Below are 21,329 nucleotides of genomic sequence, written 5' to 3'. Positions count from 1 at the left end.
TAAGAAGCAGAAAATTGCATCAGATCAGTTGAGGTTGGTGCGAGGTCTGTCTGGATAGACCTTCAGTGTCTAGTGGTATGGGTCCAAAGGGGCTGAGCCTTCCTTAGCTTCTCCCATGTTTACCAAGTTTACCTGCCGTCCCTGGTAGGAAGAAATGGTAGAAAATAATGGTAGTACTTAGCCATTCGTGGAATAAAATGAAGTAGCAGGGTTTTCTGCCAATCCACTTCTCCTACCACACAATCTATCTCTCCTTTCATGTCCTTCTCTGTGGTTGTTTGCATAAAGCAACAAAGTTGGAGGAGAGCCAAAGTTCATTTCTTTCTTTACTTCAGGTTTATCTCCAATGGTATCCTTGAATTGGAGGGTGACCTTCACATTTCAGCAGATCTGCATTCAGAAACCATTCTCCTCTCCCAACCTGACTGTTTCTCTTCTCTGTCCATATCATTTTTAGAGGCTTTGTGTTCAGAAAGGGGACTCTGTGACTGTGAAACTGACAGTTAACTCTTTTGCTACCAGGTTCATCTCTGACCCGGTGAAAAAGTGTAAGGACGCTGACCTGGGACACACGGAGAGTCAAGAGTCAAGGCCAGGTCGAGAGTCAAGGCCAGGACGAGGCTATAAAACCAGACTTTAACCATGCCGGGGGCAAAGAGTAAGGCTAAAGCCCAAGCCAAAACTGAAAAGAAGGCAAGTGTACAGGCAAAAGCCGGAGCAGAGAGGGAGGCAACTGCAGTAGTCAGACCTGTAGCTAAGATCCAATCCAAGGCAAAAGCCAAGGCAGGGCCTAAAAAAAATGCTGTGGCAGAGACGAAAGCAGTGTCTAAGAATAAGGTCTTTACTGAGACAAAGGCAGGAGCCTCGTCAGAGCCTAAGGCTCAGGCAAAAGCAATGGCAGATGTCAGCCCCAAGGCTGACAATGTGGCTACTAGTTCCACATGTAAGGATAAGGCTGGTGTTGACACCTGGTTCTGGGCTGGGGAAGAGGCCACTCTCAATTCCTTGTTCTTGAAGGGAGAAGAGGCTGGTACTCGTGCTAGTGCTAAGGATGAAAATAAACCTGATACTGGTATTCAAGTCCGTGCCGAGGAATTGGAGCCTAAGGCTGGGGCCAGCTGCAGGCCTAGGTCAGGGGCTGAAGACGAGGAGGAAGAGAATGTTATTGGAAACTGGTTTTGGGAAGGGGATGATACTAGTTTTGACCCTGATCCAAAACCTGTGTATCGAATAGTTAAACCTCAGCCTGTGGATGAAATTAATGAAAAAAATAGGCCCAAGGATTGGTCTGAGGTAACGATCTGGCCCAAAGCCCCTGCTGTAACTCCAGCAGTGTTAGGCCTTAGATCTAAGACCCCATATGAAACAAGGCCCTCTTCATACGTAGTTCTGGCCTCGGCTGAGGAAAATGCTCATTCATTGCCTGGGGCAACAGCGTGCCCTTCTAGGAGCACTCGCTCAAGCTCACAGCCTACCCCAGAATACCCATTTGGTTCTGACCCTTGTGTCCAGACTCTTGAAGAAATTAGACGTCAAATCAGAATCAGGGAGCTGAATGGAATTAAGCCTTTTGGTTGCCCTTGCAAAATGGAATGCTACTTGGATTCTGAGGAATTTGAAAAACTTGTTATCATACTTAAGTCAACTACTGATCCTCTCATTCATAAGATAGCACAGATTGCAATGGGTATCCATAAGGTTCATCCATTTGCCCAAGAATTCATTAATGAAGTGGGTGTCGTGACACTTATTGAAAGCTTGCTCAGTTTTCCTTCCCCTGAAATAAGAAAAAAGGCTGTAATTTCTCTTAATCCTCCTTCTGGGGATGAAAGACAACGCAAACTTGAATTACATGTTAAGCATATGTGTAAGGAAACCGTGTCTTTCCCCTTGGATTCACCTGGACAGCAGTCTGGATTAAAGATACTCGCACAACTGACTACCGATTTCATCCATCACTACATTATTACAAATCACTTTTCAGAGCTTTTCCAGTTGCTGTCCCAGGGAAATCGTAAAACCAGAAATCTTGTCTTGAAGCTACTTTTGAATATGTCTGAAAATCCAACTGCAGCCAAAGACATGATCAATACAGAAGCACTGGCAGCATTAAAACTCATCTTCAACCAGAATGAAGCAAAAGCCAATCTGGTCACTGCTGTGGCCATTTTTATTAACATAAAGGAGCATATCAGAAAGGGCTCCGTTGTAGTTGTTGATCACTCAAGTTATACTGCACTTACGGCCATTTTCCGTGAAGTTAAAGGGATTATTGAAGCAATGTAAAATGAGTCAGAAATAAAAGAGAACACTGAACAATCTCTGAACTCTGACAGGCTATACATTCTCAGAGTCTTACATAACATTTTGGCTATTATATTGTACACATTATCCATTCCATCTTGAACAGTGTTACCTGTGACAGGCGATAGCTTGGAGATAGACTGGTTTTTTTGTGTGTGCATCAAATTAATATTACATCTTGAGCTGAAAACATTTGTTGATTTTATCTTGTCTAAACTGACAGATTTATTTTTCTTCTTTCTTTCTTTCTTTCTTTCTTTCTTTCTTTCTTTCTTTCTTTCTTTCCTTCCTTCCTTCCTTCTTTCTTTCTTTCTTTCCAGTACTGGGATTGGAACCCCCAGGGCATTCTACCTCCGAGCTACACCCCCAGCCCTATTTTTTATTCTTTATTTTGAAACAGGGCCTCACCAAGTAGTCTGTGAACCACAATCCTCCTGTCTCAGCCTCCCAAGTGGTGGGATTATAAGCGTGTGCCACCACGCCTGGCTGACAGGTTTTTATTATTTTACTTAAAATAGTGAACGAGTTTAGTGTAAAGTCACTTGATCACTAGTAGCCACTTAGATCCATTGTCACTTCAAACAGCAAAAAAGAAAATATCACTGAGTTTATAATCTAGTTACAGAAATAAGGCAAACACACACACACAAAGATAACCAATAGTACATATGCAAATATATGTATGTATGCACACACACACACACACACACACACACACATACATATGCTTATTGTCAAATAAGCTTTTCCTGTCAATACAAAGAAGGCAGGTGGTGTTATGGGTTGTTTACTATAAGAGAAAGTTCTGTTTTTTTCCCTACTTTAGCCATATAAGACACTCATTCTGTTAACACAGAAATGTCCCTGAATCTCAAATAAAATATGTTTATTCATTTTTTAATTTTACTACTACATTTATAACTCTAACATTCTTAGGCTAGTTCATTTATGTCAAAATTATCTCAAGAGAAGAAAATATATGTAGGTATGAGGTCAAAATTTGCTGAGTGTCCACTGTCAGACACTGTATTGGCACTACATTTTACAAGGTTTTCTCTTCTTTCAGCGATTCTCTGAGCTGTGTGCTAATTTTTATTAGAAATCATTATTCTAGGCACTCCCCAATGAGAATTAGAATGATTAAATACTATTTCCTAGATTCCCACAGCAAGGAGGTGACACAGCTATTTTTCTGACACCAGAATCCATCTGTCCACTTACTTCAAGGCTCAAAGACTGTTTAGGCTTAATGGTTGAATTTTGCAGTGGATTATGTCCCTGACAGGTGTTAAAATTCATGTTTCAATGCACTTGTCTGTTTGGCATTTGGCTCTAACTGGCTGGAAGTTAGGAGAAAAATATGAGATGAATGTGTGCGTTTTTCCTAGCAGCATCTGGAAATAGTAGGTGTCCAAAACTTTGTTGAATAACCATTCAACAAGATTTAGATGTGGTATCAGAAAATTGAATATGTTATATATTCTATCTTTTTCTATCCATGTGTACTTTTAAAAAAGGAAACTGAAATCATTCTGTAAATAGTTTCATATCTTGCATTTAAAAAGGTACTTATCCTCAGTCTCCTTGCAAAGTCATACCATAAATTTTTTACCATTCAGGATTTATTCTCTTGTATGTCATATGAAAGACCAAAGGGCTCCATCTTTTGCTAATCAGTAAGGCAAGTTTTTGTTGTATTTGTACTAGCTAAAATTAAGAATAAGCATAACTGGAGATATTCAGACCTAGACAGCAGCTTCAACAATACAGAACAGGAAAACACAGACTTCTGTCTCAACCTACAAAATAGTGATTCCTGAAAGTCTGTTTGGTCCAGAAGGCATCTCAGGACTTTGAGGCTGTGGTTGAATTCTCTAAGACATATGGTAGGAATTACAACCCCTGGTCTGAGTTCAGGAGAATGTCTTTATGTGGGAAACTATCAAATTTTATTCTTTTAGTTTTTCAGGCAGTTAAGAAATTAAAACAAGATCACACTGTAAATATCATTTGTAACTTGTCCCTCCACCAATAACTGTATATTGTGAACATCTTTCCATGTCAATAAATATACTTCTGCAAAATATTTATGAATCATGTAATATTTTTCCTCTCTTAACGGTTGGTGTATAGAGTAATCTTTCATTGCATATATACAAATTAATTCTTTTGCAACAATGGTATAGTCAGCCCCTCACCTTTTCCTCTTAACAGTTATCTTTGTAATTTACTACTATGTAGATCTACCACATGTTTTTTATGGAATGGTTTTGTTGAGATAATTGACATACATTAAATTGCATACTTAGCTGGGTGTATTGGTGCACACTTGTAATCACAGTCCTTAGGAAGCTGAGACAGGAGGAATATAGGTTCCAGGCCAGGCTCAGCAATTTAGTGAGAACTTCAGCAACTTAGGGAGACCCTGTTCCAAATTTTTAAAAAATAAGAAGGACTGGGTGTAGCTCAGTGATAGAATGTACCTGGGTTCGATATTCAGTAAGAAATAATAATGACCAACTTGTATACTTACAATATATAATTTGATATCTTAACATACATGTGAAACTATAACCACAGTAAACAAAGTGAGCATGTCTATCGCTACAAAAGTTCCTTTTTTGTTTTTTGTGGTGCTGGGGACCAAACCCAGGGCCTCACACATGCTAGGCGAGCACTCTACCACTGAGCTACACCTCAAGCTCTACCCTAAGAACTTCTGAATACCTTTGTATAATCCCTCCCACTTCTCCCTGTGTCCTCTCTCCAGGCAACTACTGATCTGTTTTCTAGCAGCAGAATCATTTTCATTTTCTGTAATTATACATAAATAGGATAAATGGTATTCTTTTGGGAGGAGAAGCACAGCTTATTCCACTCAGCATAATTATTTTAGTTTCGCCCACGTCATGTATCCCAATTGTTCATTAATTTTTACTGCCCAAAAGTCCTCTATATGGCTTTACCACAGTTTGTTTATCTATGCAAGTGCTCATGAACCTTTGGTTTCAGGTCTTGCTTATTACAAATAAAGCTGATATGAGAATTCATACAAATATTTCTTTGGACAAACGCTTTAATTTCTTCTGGATATGACAAAAAAACCAAGGAGTAGAATGTTTGATTCATATGATAGTTACATGTTTACCTTACACTTTTTGTGAATGCCTGTACCACTGTACACAGCAGTGTATGATTCCTCTGCAACCATGCAAGTACTGTAGTTATAATTTGCACTTCTGAAGCCAAGCACATGTATGTAATTCCAATGCTTGGAAGGCAGAGACAGGAGGATTGCAGGTTTGATGACAACAACTTCAGCAAGTAGTGAGACTCATCAACCTAGTGAGACCTTGTTTCAAAATAAAAATGAAATAGGGCTGGGTGGGGGTGTAGCTCAGAGGTAGAATGCCCCTGCGTTCAATCCCCGGTATCACAAAATTAAATAATTAATTTGTACTTTTGTACTTCTGTAATGATAAGTGATATTAAACATTCTTGTTTTCTTCTTTATGGTATTAGAAATTGAATCCAGGCCCTCAAGCATGCTAGGCAAGCACTCCACCACTGAGTTACACCCTGAGCACTTTCGTTTAAATTTTATTTTGAGACAAGTTCTAAGTTGCTGAGGATTACCTGAAACTAATAGCCTTCTATCTTAGTCTGCCAAGTAACTGGAACTATAGGCATAAGCCACCATGCCCAGTGTGGACATGTTTTCATATTTATATTTGTTATACATATATCTTTGATGAAGTATGTGTTAATCTCTTCCCTGTTTTTAAATATATTTATATCATCTATTTATGATACCGGTCCATTATCAGATATATTTTGCAAATGTTTTCGCCCAGTCTCTAGTATGTCTTTTCTCTTTCTTTGTGTCTGTGTGTGGGGAGGGTACTGGAGATTGAATCTAGGGGCATTCCACCTATGAACTACACCTCTAGCCCTATTTTATTTTGAAATAGGGTCTAAGTTGCTGAAGTCCTTGCTAAATTGCTGAGGCTGGCCTCAAACCTGTGATCCTCTTTGTCTTAGCCTCCCAAGTATTGAGATTACAGGCATGCACCACCACACCCAGAACTATATTCTCTTAAGAAATGTCTTTTGAAGATGGGCATGGTGGCACACACCTATAATCTTAGTATTTGGGAGTCTGAGAGTAAGTTCTCAGGTTCAAGGCTAGCCTTAGCAACTTAGCAAGGTCCTCAGAAACCTAGTAAAATCCTGTTTCAAAATAAAAGGGCTGGAGGTATAGCTCAGGCAGAATGTTCCTGACATCTTATTTTATTTTTAATTTTTGTGACAAGGGACTTGAACCCAGAAACATTCTTCCTCTGAGCTACATTCAAGCCCTTTTTATTTTAATATACTTTTATTGGTGCATTGTAGTCTCACATCAGTGTAGCTGATGTAACATAGTTATAAATTAATACATGCACAGGACCTGCCTCCTGACTTCTCAGCCCTTCCCCATTCATGACATTGAGATTGGTGTTGGTAATTTCACATGTGTATATAACGTCAATGGAAGCGTTTCCTTTATGAAATCTCCCTCCCTCACCTTCTCCTAGGCCCCTCCATTATCTAAAGTTCTTGTATTTTGAATACTCCCTAGCTTGTGCATATGAAGGAAACCATATGACCCATAATTTTGTTCTTCTGCTGAGTATAATTCCATTGTGTACATATCCCATGATTTTGTAATCCATTCATGTGTTGATGGATACCTAGCAGAAAGTTTTAATTTTGATTAATAACAATTGTTTTACTAGTTGGGCTTTGGTATTATTTGTAAGAAATCTTTGCCTGAGCAAAGAGGGTCACAAAGATTTTATCCTTATTCTAAATTTGTATAATTTGGGGTTTTATAATTAGGCTGTGTCTCATTTTGAGTTTATTTTGTGTGTGGTACAAACTGTAGGTCAAAGTTCATTTGTATTATAGCCATATACAGTTGTTCCAGCACCATTTGATGATAAGACTCTTTTCTCCACTGAGTTGCCTTCATATCTTTATAAAAAATAAGTTGTCCTAAGTCAGAAATTTTTAATCTGTGAGGCTAATTTCCTTACATTTAAGTCCTTGGATTTGCTGTAAATTCTTCAGAAAGTAGTGCAAAGGTTCATAGGAAAGAAGAGTGAGTTGGAACTCTGTGCTCCCTATCACCTTCAATCAAAGCAACTTTGCTTCAGGGCTATGTGTGGTATGTTTGGAATAAGTTTTCTCCATTTAAAACTTGTTGCGGGGGTTGGGGGGAGAGGGCACCAAATATAGTTTAAATGTATACCATTTATGTTCAATAAAAAATTTGTTTAAAAAAATAAAACTTGTTGAGATCACTTCAATAAGTATTAATCTAACTTTTTCAAAAGAATGTGGAGACTAATGGATATTAGTTCATATTTCTAACACCGACAATATTAGTATCTACCAAGTATGTCAGTTGACAGAATTCTACTCACCCAAAAGATTACCCTCTGTTCAGGCTTCATGTAATTTACTGAGGACTCTAGCTGATACTCTCAAATACCTAAGTCTGAGAATTTACATAAATTCCATGTTTTAAGTGGGGCGTGGTGGCGCATGCTTGTAATCCCAGCATTTGGGAGGCTGAGACTGGAGGATTGCGGTTCGCAGACAGCCTCAGCTACTTAGTGAGGCCCTTTGCAACTCAGTGAGACCCTGTTTTAAAATAAAGAATAAAAAAGGGCAGTGGGTGTAGCTCGGAGGTCAAGTGGCCATGGATTCCATCCCTAGACCCGCAAAAAAAGTTCCAAGTTTTAATAAAACCATAACCATATATACATGCTCATTTGTGCACATATTCCTCTAGGAAAAAAATTCTGGAAGTAGAATTTCTTGGTGGAAATGTAGAATAATGTTTCCCAATGCTGGTTACATTAGACTTACCTGGATAGCTTTTAGAAAATACTAATGCTCCGATTCCTGGACCCAGATAATTGGTCTGGAGAGGAATTTGAGACCTGATAGTGTTCAAAGAGCTCCCTAAGTGATTTTAATGTGCAAACTTCAAAACCATTGTTGCAGAGAGGCAATTTCATAACCTATTAGAGGTAAATGGTGATTATTTGCTATAAGCCCTTTTAATGGACATATCCCAATATCTGTTAAATATAAGTGTTCGTAGAAATAGGGATCAAACCCAAGGCCTTGTGCATGCTAACTAAGCACTCTCACTGAACTACACCATAGAACTGATTGATGTTCATACTTCTGAATGGGAAGTAAATTAATTGATACTTAGCCTACAGAAAAATGCATAAAAGTGTATATATTATGTAAATATGCTTATTGCTAAGTAAGTCCATTGCAGAATAAGAAAACAATATAAAATTATCCATGAATAAGAGATTAGTTAAATAATTTACAATAGTTTCATAATTTAGGGTGTTGTGCATTAGTTAAAATCATCAAAGAGATCTACATGTGTTAAAGCATCATCATCTTTTTGGAAAATAATATGAAAAGAAAATCTGTAATGACACACCAAAAGCATTTTACACTTACTGCAAGAACTAGAGTGTCTTATGATGCTTTTCTTATCTTATTTCTAATTTTAATTAAATCCTAATCATATAAAATAAACTTGAGATCTGAGAAAGAAGTATTTGTTATACAAACATGAACACATACCCATAAATGTGATATCAATTGACACATTTCTAAGGATGAATTATAAAACAAGATAAAAGTTGAATTTCAGATAACCATATTAGGAGAGTAGTCACAAAAGTACACTTTAGCCGGGCGTGGTGGGCACGCTTGTCATCCCCGCGCTTGGGAGGCGGAGACAGGCGGATCACGCAGGTTCAAAGCCAGCCGCGCTGGCTTAAGAGACCCTGTTTCCAAATAAAAAGTATAAAAATAGGTCTGGGAGTGTAGCCCAGAGGTAGAAGGGTTTCCAGGAACCCCAGTACCATGAAAAAAAATACACTTTAAATAGGAAGATTTTAAATATGAGATAAAATTTACAATAATCACCCAAATAAATCAGATGTTAGAAAAAGTCCACAATTGTTCTTCATCAAGCCAATTAAGGGAGATAAATCTGCCAAGGTGTTAGGAGGCTGATGAGAAAGTATGTGTTTGTAATCAGTCAGAGCCCAAGAAACCTGATAGACACAAATCCCAAAAGTGTATAATGAGAGGAGAAACGCTGCTTTATTCTCTGGAGCGATTAGTCCAGGGAAATGGGTAATCACAGATTGCCATTGCTTATATCACTGGCAATGCAAAGAGTCAGTCTTTTAAAAATAACTGCATCAAATATCTATTTCAAATAAACAATAGGATACTAATGTTTTTATTTTAAATCAGCCACAGAAGCAATTGGCTATTGAATGATCTGTGGGTTTGAGTAGGCCTTCCCAAGAGAGATGAGAAGAGATCCAGATCTCACTTCCTTGGCATGTATTCCTAGAAGAGGGAATACTGGATCAGATAGTAGTTCTTTTTAAAACTCTTTGAGAAACCTTCATGCCATTTTCCATAAAAGCAAAAATAAACAAGTGAGATTGCATCAAACTGAAAAGCTTCTACACAGCCAAAGGAACAGAGTGAAAAGGCAACCTATAAAACTAAAGCACTTACAAACTATAGTGTTCACAAGGGCTTCATGTCCATAATATAGAATGAATTCATTAAATGCAATGGCAAATAAACAAATAACCAAATTTAAGAATTGGAGAAGAGTGTAGAGACATTTCTCAAAAACAACTAAAAAAGCCCTAGCCTCACTTATCATCAGAGAAATGCGCATAAGAAACACAAGAAAGTTGGGAATGGTGGCACATACCAGTAGTCCCAATACTTGGGAGACTGAGAAAGGAGGATCACAGGTTCAGAATCATCCTCAGCAACTTAAGGAGATCATTAGCAATATAGAAAGGCCCTATTTCAGAATGAAAATAAAATAGGACTGGTGGTATAGCTTCTTTAATTCATTTTATTTATTTTTAGATTTATCCATTTTGTTGAATGTATCAATAGTTCATTTTTAATTGCAGAGTACTATAATATGTACATATATCACATTTTATTTTGTTTTATTGTCAAAATAAGAATTTGTTTAATGCCAGATGCAATGGTGCACATCTGTATTCCTGGTACTTCTGAGGCTGAGACAGAAAGGTCACAGGTTTGAGCTAGCACTTAGCAAGACCCTGTTTCAAACTAAAATATATTTTAAAAGGGCTGAGGGTGTAGCTCAGTGGAAGAACAACTCTTGGGTTCAGTCCCTAGTACCATAAAAGTAAAATAAAAAATACAATTTATTTAAATACATTTCTGTCTCACCTGTGACATTGATTCAATCACTTAATATTTTAAATGTACTCTATACATGTCAAACATATTTCGATACTTCATTTTCATTTTTCTTGCTTTATTTTTAAATTTTTATTGGTGTACTGTAGTCATCCATCTTAATGGGGGTACAAGATGGTGGAGGCATGCATGCACACATCACTCATTTAGCTCTTCCCCAATTCCCACCCCATTCCCTTCCCCTCCCTCGACTTTAATATGTTTGTATGTATGTTCATATACATTAGGGAATTTCTCTCTTCTCTCATTCCATCCCCCTCAGTACGGTCGCCTTATTTGCTTATCTAGGGTTTCTCTCTTATATTCTGTAACTTTGGTAATTTCCTCTAAAAGTTAATAAACAAAATAGTTTTCTTTGTCTTTTTAGAAAGCTAGAAAGGTTCTCACTGCTTTCCATTTTAATTTTATCTGTGCTATCTACCCATAGCTTATGAGAAAGGTAGCCAAGTTACAGTCTAAGGCTCTTACCTGGCTTTTCCTTCCATCAGGTCAAATGTTTCATCTTGCATCTCTAGGTTGAGAGGCATCTGTCTCTTTGTCCCCATGGTGCAGGCACTGTTGGGCAACAAGCTCCCCGATGTCCAGCTTCCTCTGGTCCTGTCCACCTCACCTCCCTAGCCTTCTTATCAATGCACCAAACTCTTTTTTTTTTTTTTTTTTTTTTTTTGCAGTGCTAGGGTTTGAACCCAGGGGCATTCTACCCTCAAGCTACACATTCAGCCCAATTTTGTATTCTTTTTTTTTTTTTATTTACAGTACTGAGGATGGAACTAGGGACATTCTACCTCCAAGTGATACCCAACCCTATTTTTTATTCATTTTGAAACAGGGTCTCACTGAGTTGCTGAGAGCCTCACTAAGTAGCTGAGGCTGGCCCAAACCTGCGATCCTCCTGTCTCAGCCTCCCAAATGCTGGGATTACAAGTGTGCACCAGCACACCCGCTATTTGTTTATTTTAATATACCTTTATCAGTTCATTGTAATTATCCATCATAGTGAGGTTCAACGTGATACATACATACTCACAACACTTGGTGTGTTTTCCTCTAGATTCAACCCCACTCTCCCCTTCCCTATGCACGTTAGTGAGATTGGTAGCAATAACTTCATATATAATCAGAGCAGTATCTGAACTGTTTCCTTCATCAAACCTGTCTGTGTCTCCCTAGCCCTCCTCCCCAGTCCTCTCTTTTGTTCCCTAGTTTCTCTCTAGCTTTCACCCATGAGAGAACACATACGGCCACCTTGTCTTTCTGAGACTGGCTGATCTCACTTAGCATAATGTTCTCTAATTCCATCCATTTGCTTATAAATGACATAATTTGGTTCTTATCTATGGCTAAGTAAAATTCTATTATGTGTATGTCTAATATCTTTGTTATCCATTCAACTGTTGACAAATACCTAGGTTAGTTACCTAATTTGGGTGTTTTGAATTGTACTGCTATAAACATGGATAAGGGGCTGGGCGTGATGGCACACACTTATAATCCCAGTATTTGGGAGGCCGAGGCAGGTGGATTGTAGGTTCACAGCCAGCCTCAGAATTTAAAAAGGCTCTCCACAACTTAGAGAGAACGTGTTTCAAAATAAGAAATAAAATTGGGATGGGAGGGTAGAATGCTGCTGGGTCCGATCACCAGTGCCACACACACACAAAATGAATATGCATGTATCATTTTTTTTGGAAAGATACTGAGGAGTGGTATACCTGCGTCATGTATTTTTATTTTATTTTTATTTTTATTTTATTTTATTACTTTTTGTGTGTGTGGTGGTACTGGGGGGGGGGTTCCTGGAAGCCCTTGTACCTCCGGGCTACACTCCCAGACCTATTTTTACATTTTTTTATTTGGAAACAGGGTCTCCTAAGCCAGCACACGCGGCTGGCTTCAAACCTGCACGATCCTTCTGTCTCTGCCTCCTAAGCGTGGGGATTACAAGCGTGCGCCACCACGCCCGGCTTTATTTTTTATTTTAAGACAGGGACTCACTAAGTTGCTCAGACTGGCCTTGAACTTATGATCCTCCTGTCTTAGCTTCCCAAATCCTGGGATTACATGTGTGTACCACTGTGCCCAGCTGATATTCGTAAATCTTATTTAGTGTAATAACTAGTCAAATCTTTTGCTCATTAACTTTTTTGAGTGTTTTCTTATTGAGTTTTGATATTTTTCTATATTCTATAAGACTTTTTATCAGAAATATGATTTTAAATATTTTCTCCCAATCAAAAACTTGTCTTTTCACTTTTCAGTAGGATATTTATAATAACTTAAGCTTTAAATTTTGAAGCATTCTAACTTATTAATTTATATACCTATGGATTATGGTTTTGATATCTCATCTATGAAATCTTCACCTGATGGAAGGTTGCAAGGATTTTATCCTGTGTTTTCTTTTAGAAGTTATATAAATATTGGTTTTCATTAGATTTATGAATGAATATGAGCCTTTTGTATATGGTATTATATATAGATCAAAGTTTATATTTATGCATATCTAGTTGATCTGACACAGTGTATATAAAAGGCTATTCTTTCTTCACTGAACTGCCTTTGCAACACCATGAAAAGTCAGTTTTCCAGTATTTCTAGGCCATTTTCTGTATTATTTTTTCTATTGCTATGATCTGTTTGTTTGCCTTAATGCTAGTAATACACTTTTTTGATTGCTGTGGTTTATAAGTAGTCTTGAAATAAGGTAGTATTTGTCCTTCAATTTTGTTCTTTTTCAAAGTTGTTTTCATAGTATAGGTCCTTTTTATTGCTGCATAAATTTTAGAATTAGCCTCTCAATTTCTTTTATAAAATATCTGTTAGTATTATTGAGATTGCACTGAATATATAGATCAGTTTGATGAGTATATATTCTAATAACACTAAGTGTTCCAAACCATGAAGACATTGTATATTTCTGTTTATTGAGGTCTTTTAAAATTTCTCTTGGCAATATTTTGTAATGTTTAAAGAATAGACCTTGCCCATATGTATTTGGATTATTCCAAAATATATCATATATCTTGATGCTCTTATAAATAGCAGTATTTGAAATTACATTTTTCTGTATTTTATTTTTACTGAGCTGTTACCAAACAAATGTTTTAAGAGTGGGTGTTGACTAATCATTTAGTTGAGGTCTCACTCAGACTATTTACTCCAGGATGGAAAAGGTAGCCTGTGTTTATTTTTTATTTATTTATTTATTTATTTATTTATTTGGTGGTACTGGGGTTCCTGGAAGCCCTTCTACCTCCGGGCTACACTCCCAGACCTATTTTTTACATTTTCATTTTGGAAACAGGGTCTCCTAAACCAGCGTGCGCGGCTGGCTTCGAACCTGCGCGATCCTCCTGTCTCTGCCTCCCAAGCGCGGGGATTACAAGCGTGCGCCACCACACCCGGCTTTGTTTTGTTTTAAACTTTTTATTGGTGCATTGTAGTCCTACATCTTAATGGAGTACAATATGGTGGAGACATACATGCCCACATCATCCAATTAGCCCTTCCCCAATTCCTGCCCCCATTCCCTCCTCCTCTCTCCTTCTCATGTTTGGCTTAGTGATTGACTTTGATATGTTTGTTAATATACATCATGAACATTAGAGGATTTTTCTCTTCCCCCTCCCATTTCCTCAGGTCACCTTATTTGCTCCTCTATAATACCAACTTCTTCATCTAGAGTTCCTCCTATGACCCATTTTCTCCCTAGCTTTTGCATATTAGGGAGAGCATCCGAGTTCGCCTGTTTCTATGTCACCTTTTGGAAGTGATTAGAAACTTACAGAAACAAGAGAGAAAATGTCCCACAGACATATTTTTACAGTTTATCTCCAGAAAATTCTATCAGGAAAACAGTTTAGTAACTTCCAACTTTATATAGGGTCAGAATTGAATATGTTGAAGCTGGGCATGGTGGCGCATACTTGTAATCCCTCACTTGTAATCCACACTTGTACTTGGGAGGCTGAGACAGGAAGAGTGAGGTTTGTGGACAGCCTCAGCTACTGAGTGAGGTCTTCTGCAAATTAGTGAGAACTTATTTCAAAATAAAGAATAAAAAAAATAGAATTGGGAGTATAGCTCAGAGGTAGAATGTTCCTGGGTTCCATCCCTAGTACTGCAAAAAAAAAAGAAAAGAAAAATTGAATATGTTGAATTGTGGAATTTTGTTTTATTTATAGCCACCAGCAAGGCATTACATTGAATTTCTGGACTTTTAAGTGGTAAGAGAGAAAAAAGAAGAGAACATGTATGTGGGTAGGTCTATATGTACATATATATGTATATATTGTTGAAGCTGCCAGGAGTATACTTTGCGAGAATATTCAGGATAATTACTGTGGTCTTTTCAGTCTGATTCAGTTCCTAGCATTTATTATGAAACAAATCAGTGTTTGTTTGCTTTTCCCAGTTTTCCTTGACTAGCATGGCTACTATGGTAACTCAGTAACTGCCATGGGATTTGATGGAAACATCCATTTTGTTTCCTGTCTGAATCAGTTATTACAATTAGAGTTGTCAAGTGCCATTTATTTATTTATTTATTTGTTTGTTTGTTTGTTTTTATTTTTTTCAGTACTGAGGATTGAACCCAGGAGCATTATACGTCAAAGCTATAACCCCAGTTTTGTTTTTTTTTAAGAGTAAACCAAAATAAAATATTTTTTAATTATTTATTTTTACTTGGATTTATTTATTTATTTTCGTGGTATGAGAAATGGAACCCAGGGGCGTACTACCTCTGAGCTACACCCACTGCCCTGTTTTGTAGTCTTTATTTATTTATTTTTATTTTTTATTTTTTGGTGGTACTGGGGTTCCTGGAAGCCCTTCTACCTCCGGGCTACACTGCCAGACCTATTTTATATATTTTTTTAATTTTTTATTGGTGCACTGTATTCATACATCATAGTGGGATACAAACTTTTGTAGACATACATGCACACATCGCCCAGTCAGCCCCCACCCGAACCCCACCCCATTCCCTCCCCATCCCTCCTTCCCATGCTCGGCTTAGTGGTTGACATCTAGTATTATAGCAATTTATCCAAAATTAAAAATGATAATCTCACATAACAGTTTCATTTGTCTGATACCAAGCTTTTGATAACTTAAAGATAACATTTCAATATTCCTTTTTGCTTTCTTTCTTACCAGAGAATATTTTTTCTTATTTTTTTTAGGTGAAACTATCATATATTTATATATTTATTTTTCAGAAAAAAATCTATCCTAATATGGAATATGGATTCTAGATACCCAGAACGATCTCGAAAAAGAACAAAGTTAGGAGATGTATATTTTCTGATTTCAAACCATATAAAGATACAATAATTGAAACAGTGTAGTACTGTTCTAAAGGCAAATATATAAACTATTGGAGCTAAATAAAAGCCTAGAGCTAAATTCTTCCATATATTGTCAAGTTATATTTGACAAGGTTTCCACGAACATTTGGTGGGGGAAATAGTAATCTTTTAACTAAATAATGTTGAAAAATTAAAATTACATGAAAATATTTCAATATTCCTTTTTGCTTTCTTTCTTACCAGAGAATTTTTTTTCTATTTTTTTAGGTGAAACTATCATATATTTATATATTTATTTTTCAGAAAAAAAATCTATCCTAATATGGAATATGGAACTAGATACCCAAAACGAACCTGAAAAAGAACAAAGCTAGAAGATATATATTTTCTGATTTCAAACCATATAAAGCTGCAATAATTGAAACAGTGTACTACTGTTCTAAAGGCAGATATATAAATCATTGGAGTTAAATACAAGCCTAGAGCTAAATTCTTCCCTATATTGTCAAGTTATTTTTGACAAGGTTTTCACGGACATTTGGTGGTGGAAATAATAATCTTTTAAATAAATATTGTTGAAAAATAATAATTACATGGAAAAGAATAAAATTGGACCCTTACCTAATCCCATATACAAGTATTAACTCAAAATAGATAAAAGACCTAAATATAAATCTTAAGACTATAAACTTTTAGAAGAGAATCTGGGTCATAAAACCTCACAATATTGAAATTGGCAGTGATTTCTTGGATATGATTTCAATGGTACAGGCAACAGAAGAGTATACAAACTCCCTAAAAAATAAAAAAAATTGTATATCCAAAGACAATGTAAACAGAGATAAAAGTTACTAATAGAATTGGATAAAATATTTCCAAATGCTATATCTGAAGGTATATTAATATTCCAACTAGAAATCCTAAAAATTAACAACAATAAAGGCAAACAATACAATTTAGAGATAGGTAAAAGACTAACATAAATAATGAATCTCCACAGATAACCAATCTTAGCTGTCTGTTGGATGGAAAATCTTGTTTCTCTGGTTCTGGTGTGTGTTACCTATTTCTTCTTTGTAGTTAATCTCTTTGAGTATTTTTTCTAGCGCTGGTTTTGAAGACATAAATTCTTTCAGTTTCTGTTTGTCATGGAAGCTTCTTATTTTTCCATCTAATTTGATAGAAAGTTTTGCTGGGTAGGAAATTTTTGGCTGGAAGTTGTTTTCTTTCAGAGTTTGGAATATGTTACTCCAAGCCCTTCTGGCTCTCATGACTTGGTTTGGGAAGTCTGGAGTGATTCTAATTGGTTTGCCTCTGAAGGTCACTTGGCCCTTTGTTTTTGTTGCCTTTAAGATTCTCTGCTTGGCTTCCACATTGGTCATTTTGACAATTATGTGGCGTGGGGATCCTCTTCTCCGATCCTGTCTAAAGGGAGTTCTATAAGTTTCCTGGACCTGTGTATCGACCTCTTGCTCTATGTTTGGAAAATTGTCTGCTATTACTTCCTTGAAGAGGTTGTTGATCCCTTTGGTTTCACTTTCCTTTCCCTCCTCTATTCCAATTATTCTTAGGTTAGCTCTCTTAAAATGGGCCCATATTTCTTCAATGTCAGATTCCTGCTGTCGGATGGATATTTTTTCCTAGATTAGAAACTATACGTTCATTTTTGGAATGATCATCTTCTAAGAGCGAGATTCTGTTCTCCATGTGGTCTAATTGGTTGTTCATGCTTTGAATTGAGGCCTTTACTTCATTAATTGCATCCTTTATCTCTTTTTGGCCCTCTCTGTGTTCTTTTCGAAGCACCTCTATTATTTCTACAGTTATTTTCCTGATTTGATCTTTTAGAAATCTCTGATTTTCTGTTTTATCGGGTTCTGATGTTGTGGGGTTGTGGGCATTCATTGCTCCATTGTTATTCCTCTTTCCCATGATTTCGGAAGTTTGTGCCTTCTCTGGGTTCTTCCCTTGGGTCACTATGACTTCACTTAAGGTGCTCTGGATCTCGAGTCTGTAGTATCTCTGACCCCACTACTCCTTTACTGGGTTGTATCACAGAGTCTCCGACCCAGGGAGTCGATAGAGGCTGCTTTAGACTATGGGGGGTGCCAGGTTGGGCGTTCTCCTACGGTGTGATATCTCTGCCACCGCCACTCCCCCACTGGGTCAAGTCCCAGGGAGTACAGTACTGGGATTTCTCCTCTGTGGCCCGCAATTTGACTCACTGTTCTTGAGTATGCAGATGTAGCTGTACTGGACTCGGTGAATTCGCTGCTGCTGCTGCCGGTGGCAATATGGCGCCGCTGCCACCCCCTCGGCCGTGAGGCTGGCGTATTTTTTCTTCTCTGGTTTTGAGTTCCACTCTGAGTCCCTGCAGTGTGTGCTGAGCTCAGCCACTGGGAGCTTTAGATTTTACCTGCGCCAAAAGATCCCGCCTGGCTGTTCCGCAGCGGCTCACCTCGGCTTGCTGTAGCCGTCCGGTGAACTCGCCGCTGCCGCCGGCAGTATGGCGCTGCTGCCGCGTCCTCGGGCGTGAGGCCGGTGTATCTCCTCTGTGGCTCTGAGCTCTGTTCTCAGACCGCTTTCTCTCTGGAGCCTGGTGATTTTTTTGTTTCTCTGGTGATGGTGTTTTCTGGCTATGAAAGGCGCTGATTTTGTGGTAATGGAGATTGGTTGTTAGCGGGGCTCTTAAGCCCCGCTTTTCTCGGTCACCATCTTCCCGGAAGTCAATAAAATCTTTATTAGTCGATTTATTTGTAAATTTCCTGCTCATTAAAATAACCCCCTAATAATTACTTCACATGCTTTCCTGGTCATTTTGAACACTTGGAGAGTGAGTTGCAAAATATTAGAATTACATCGTGCTCAAACAAGGCAATGCTCTGCTTTCTTGTTTCATCTCTGATATTATAAACAAGTCTTTATGTTTATATTTATATTTATATTCTTTATGTCATCTGTTTAGGTCCAGGCTTCATGTTTGTGCTCTTTGTTGGTGTTAATTGTTTTAAGAGGGCTCCCAACCATAATGATATTGTCAAGTGTTCCTAAAAGAGGGATATGATATGTTAAGGGCAAATAAAAATGCTGTTGACTGAATCCAGTGTTAATGAAGCAACACTATATTAAATAGGGCTGTCTCTTTAAACACATATAAAGCAAGGTCATGTCAACAATATAACCAGAGGCTCACAGGAACCAATGTTTCCCCTAAAACAACTGATTTGTTTGGTAATTCAATGCTCACAATAACTATAGAGAACACACTAAGTAGGTCTTCATCTTTTCTTACCCTTAAAATAGAGCTAATATATCCTTACTTTAAAATGTCTCTAACACATTCCAACACTATAGATGGTTACCACCACTGTTTTTACCTTGAAAGCCCTTGTGTTCCACATTGATAATTAAGAACTTTGCAATAGCTTGAGGTTTAGGCGCTAAGTGGTATAACGTACCATCTTAGAGCTATACATAATCTATTGGGGATAACTGGCTATATCATATTTTATTCAGGTGATCTGATTAAGATCTTTACATGTTAGACAGATAGTCATCTGCCTTAAAATGTCATTGAAACTTAGTATATTAATTCCTAGTCCAAGTTGAATAATATTTGGCTATCCAGGGAATTTCAATTTTGCTAAAAGTGTTTCAGCTTGATCATAAATGTAAAAGCGAGATTACATAAAAACAATTGATAAAAACAGCATCCTTAAGGGATTGGCTGAATACAATATAAGTACCCTTGATTTTTATAGTCGATGAAATGAGTTGTTAGGGATACATGTGTATACGTAGGTTATTTCTTAGGTCCAAGTTGTGGCTAAATCCACTTAAGTACAAGGTTCAAAATAGCTAGGTCATTTGGATCTTAAGCAGCTTCTCTTCCCATAAATGAAAAGTTCCTATTTTAAAAATTATGCTAATTCCACTATAATATTTAACATTTTAGTTACTAATCTGTCTTCCATTAGAATGGTGGCTCCTTCAGAGCAATCACTGGAAGAGCACACAGAGGTGCCAAATGAGTAATGAACAATGTTGCTATTCAAGTGGTGTGCATCTAATGCAAACATTAACTTCCAAATTCTATACTCTGATTTTTTATTTTTTTGGTGGTACTGGGGTTCCTGGAAGCCCTCCTTCCTCCGGGCTACACTCCCAGACCTATTTTATATTTTTGAAACAGGGTCTCTTACGCCAGCACGGCTGGCTTCGAACCTGCGCGATCCTCCTGTCTCCGCCTCCCGAGCGCGGGGATTACAAGCGTGCGCCACCACGCCCGGCTATACTCTGATTTTAAAGTCCTCGACTGTAAACAAAATTATACCAAGGCTTTTAACTTATGCTACATAATTTTTAAAGAACTAGCTCCAAGGCAATTTTATTATAAAGTTGGTACTCATATACATAAACTAATATGAACTTGAAATTTGGCATGCATTTACTTCATTTTTTAGCTTGACCTTCTAGTAAATCTTTAGCTTCATTGACTTTGGCTGCTATATAAGGAGATCCTCCTTTGTCTGGGTGATTCAAGAGCATAATTTGGCGATGAGCATCTCTTCTTTTTCCTTTACTGGCAGCAGGGCTTACACCTAGTATTAATGCTGCTTCCCGCTTTGTCATTTGGGTTCAAACCCACCTCTGTGATAGCCCCCACTGATTTGGGTAGACTTTGAAAACCTTGTTTTACTTGAGGCTCCACATGCTTCATGGCTTGTAAAGCATAAGGCCTGCAAATCCTGCAGCAGCAATGGTCAGTCCAACTACCACTGTACTGGCCATGGCTCGGCTGCCCTGCCTCCAGCAGGAGCGCGGGTCATCCCAGCCCGGGCGCCCGGCCCCAGCACCACGGGAGCAGCAACGACGCAGCAGGCCGCACGTGCAAACCTCGTGTGCGGCAGCTGCGGCTGCAAACTGTCCATCCCGTTTTGTGTGTGTGTGTGGTACTGGGGATGGAGCCCAGGGACATTCTACCTCCGAGCTACACCACCAGCCCTATTTTATATTCTTTATTTTGAAACAGCGTCTCACTGAGTTGCAAAGGGCCTCACTAAGTAGCTGAGGCTGGCCGAGAACCACAATCCTCCACTCTCAGCCTCCCGAATGCTGGGGTTACAAATGGTGTGTGCCACCATGCCCAGACTCCCAATCCCTTTTTATTTATTTATTTATTTATTTATTTATTTATTTATTTATTTATTTTTATTTTGAAACAGGGTTTTCTTTGGTTGCTGAGAGACTTGCTACACTTCTGAGGCTGGTCTTGAACCTGTGTTCCTCCTGTCCCAGCCTCCCAAGTACTGGGGTTACAGGTGTGTGCCAAAATGCCCGTCATATGCCACCTTTCAAATT

General features: G+C 38.0%; 1 protein-coding gene and 1 pseudogene across 2 annotated transcripts; one reads left to right on the top strand and one right to left on the bottom strand.

The window, feature by feature from the left end:
* Positions 1 to 642: 642 nt before the first annotated feature.
* Positions 643 to 2,286, top strand: GPRASP3 (G protein-coupled receptor associated sorting protein family member 3; the record flags this gene model as incomplete). Its single annotated transcript, XM_080719362.1, has 1 exon — positions 643 to 2,286. The coding sequence occupies one exon, from the start codon at positions 643 to 645 to the stop codon at positions 2,284 to 2,286; it is 1,644 nt and encodes a 547-aa protein (XP_080575488.1).
* Positions 2,287 to 20,420: 18,134 nt separating this feature from the next.
* Positions 20,421 to 20,759, bottom strand: LOC308279222 (mitochondrial import inner membrane translocase subunit TIM14-like; annotated as a pseudogene). Its single transcript has one exon. The product of its transcript is annotated as a mitochondrial import inner membrane translocase subunit TIM14-like (transcript).
* Positions 20,760 to 21,329: the final 570 nt, after the last annotated feature.

Source organism: Muscardinus avellanarius (assembly GCF_963383645.1).
Source record: "Muscardinus avellanarius genome assembly, chromosome: X".
Classification (NCBI taxonomy): Eukaryota; Metazoa; Chordata; class Mammalia; order Rodentia; family Gliridae; genus Muscardinus; species Muscardinus avellanarius.
Note: the sequence above shows the minus strand (reverse complement) of the source record. Positions and strands in the feature narration are given on the sequence as shown.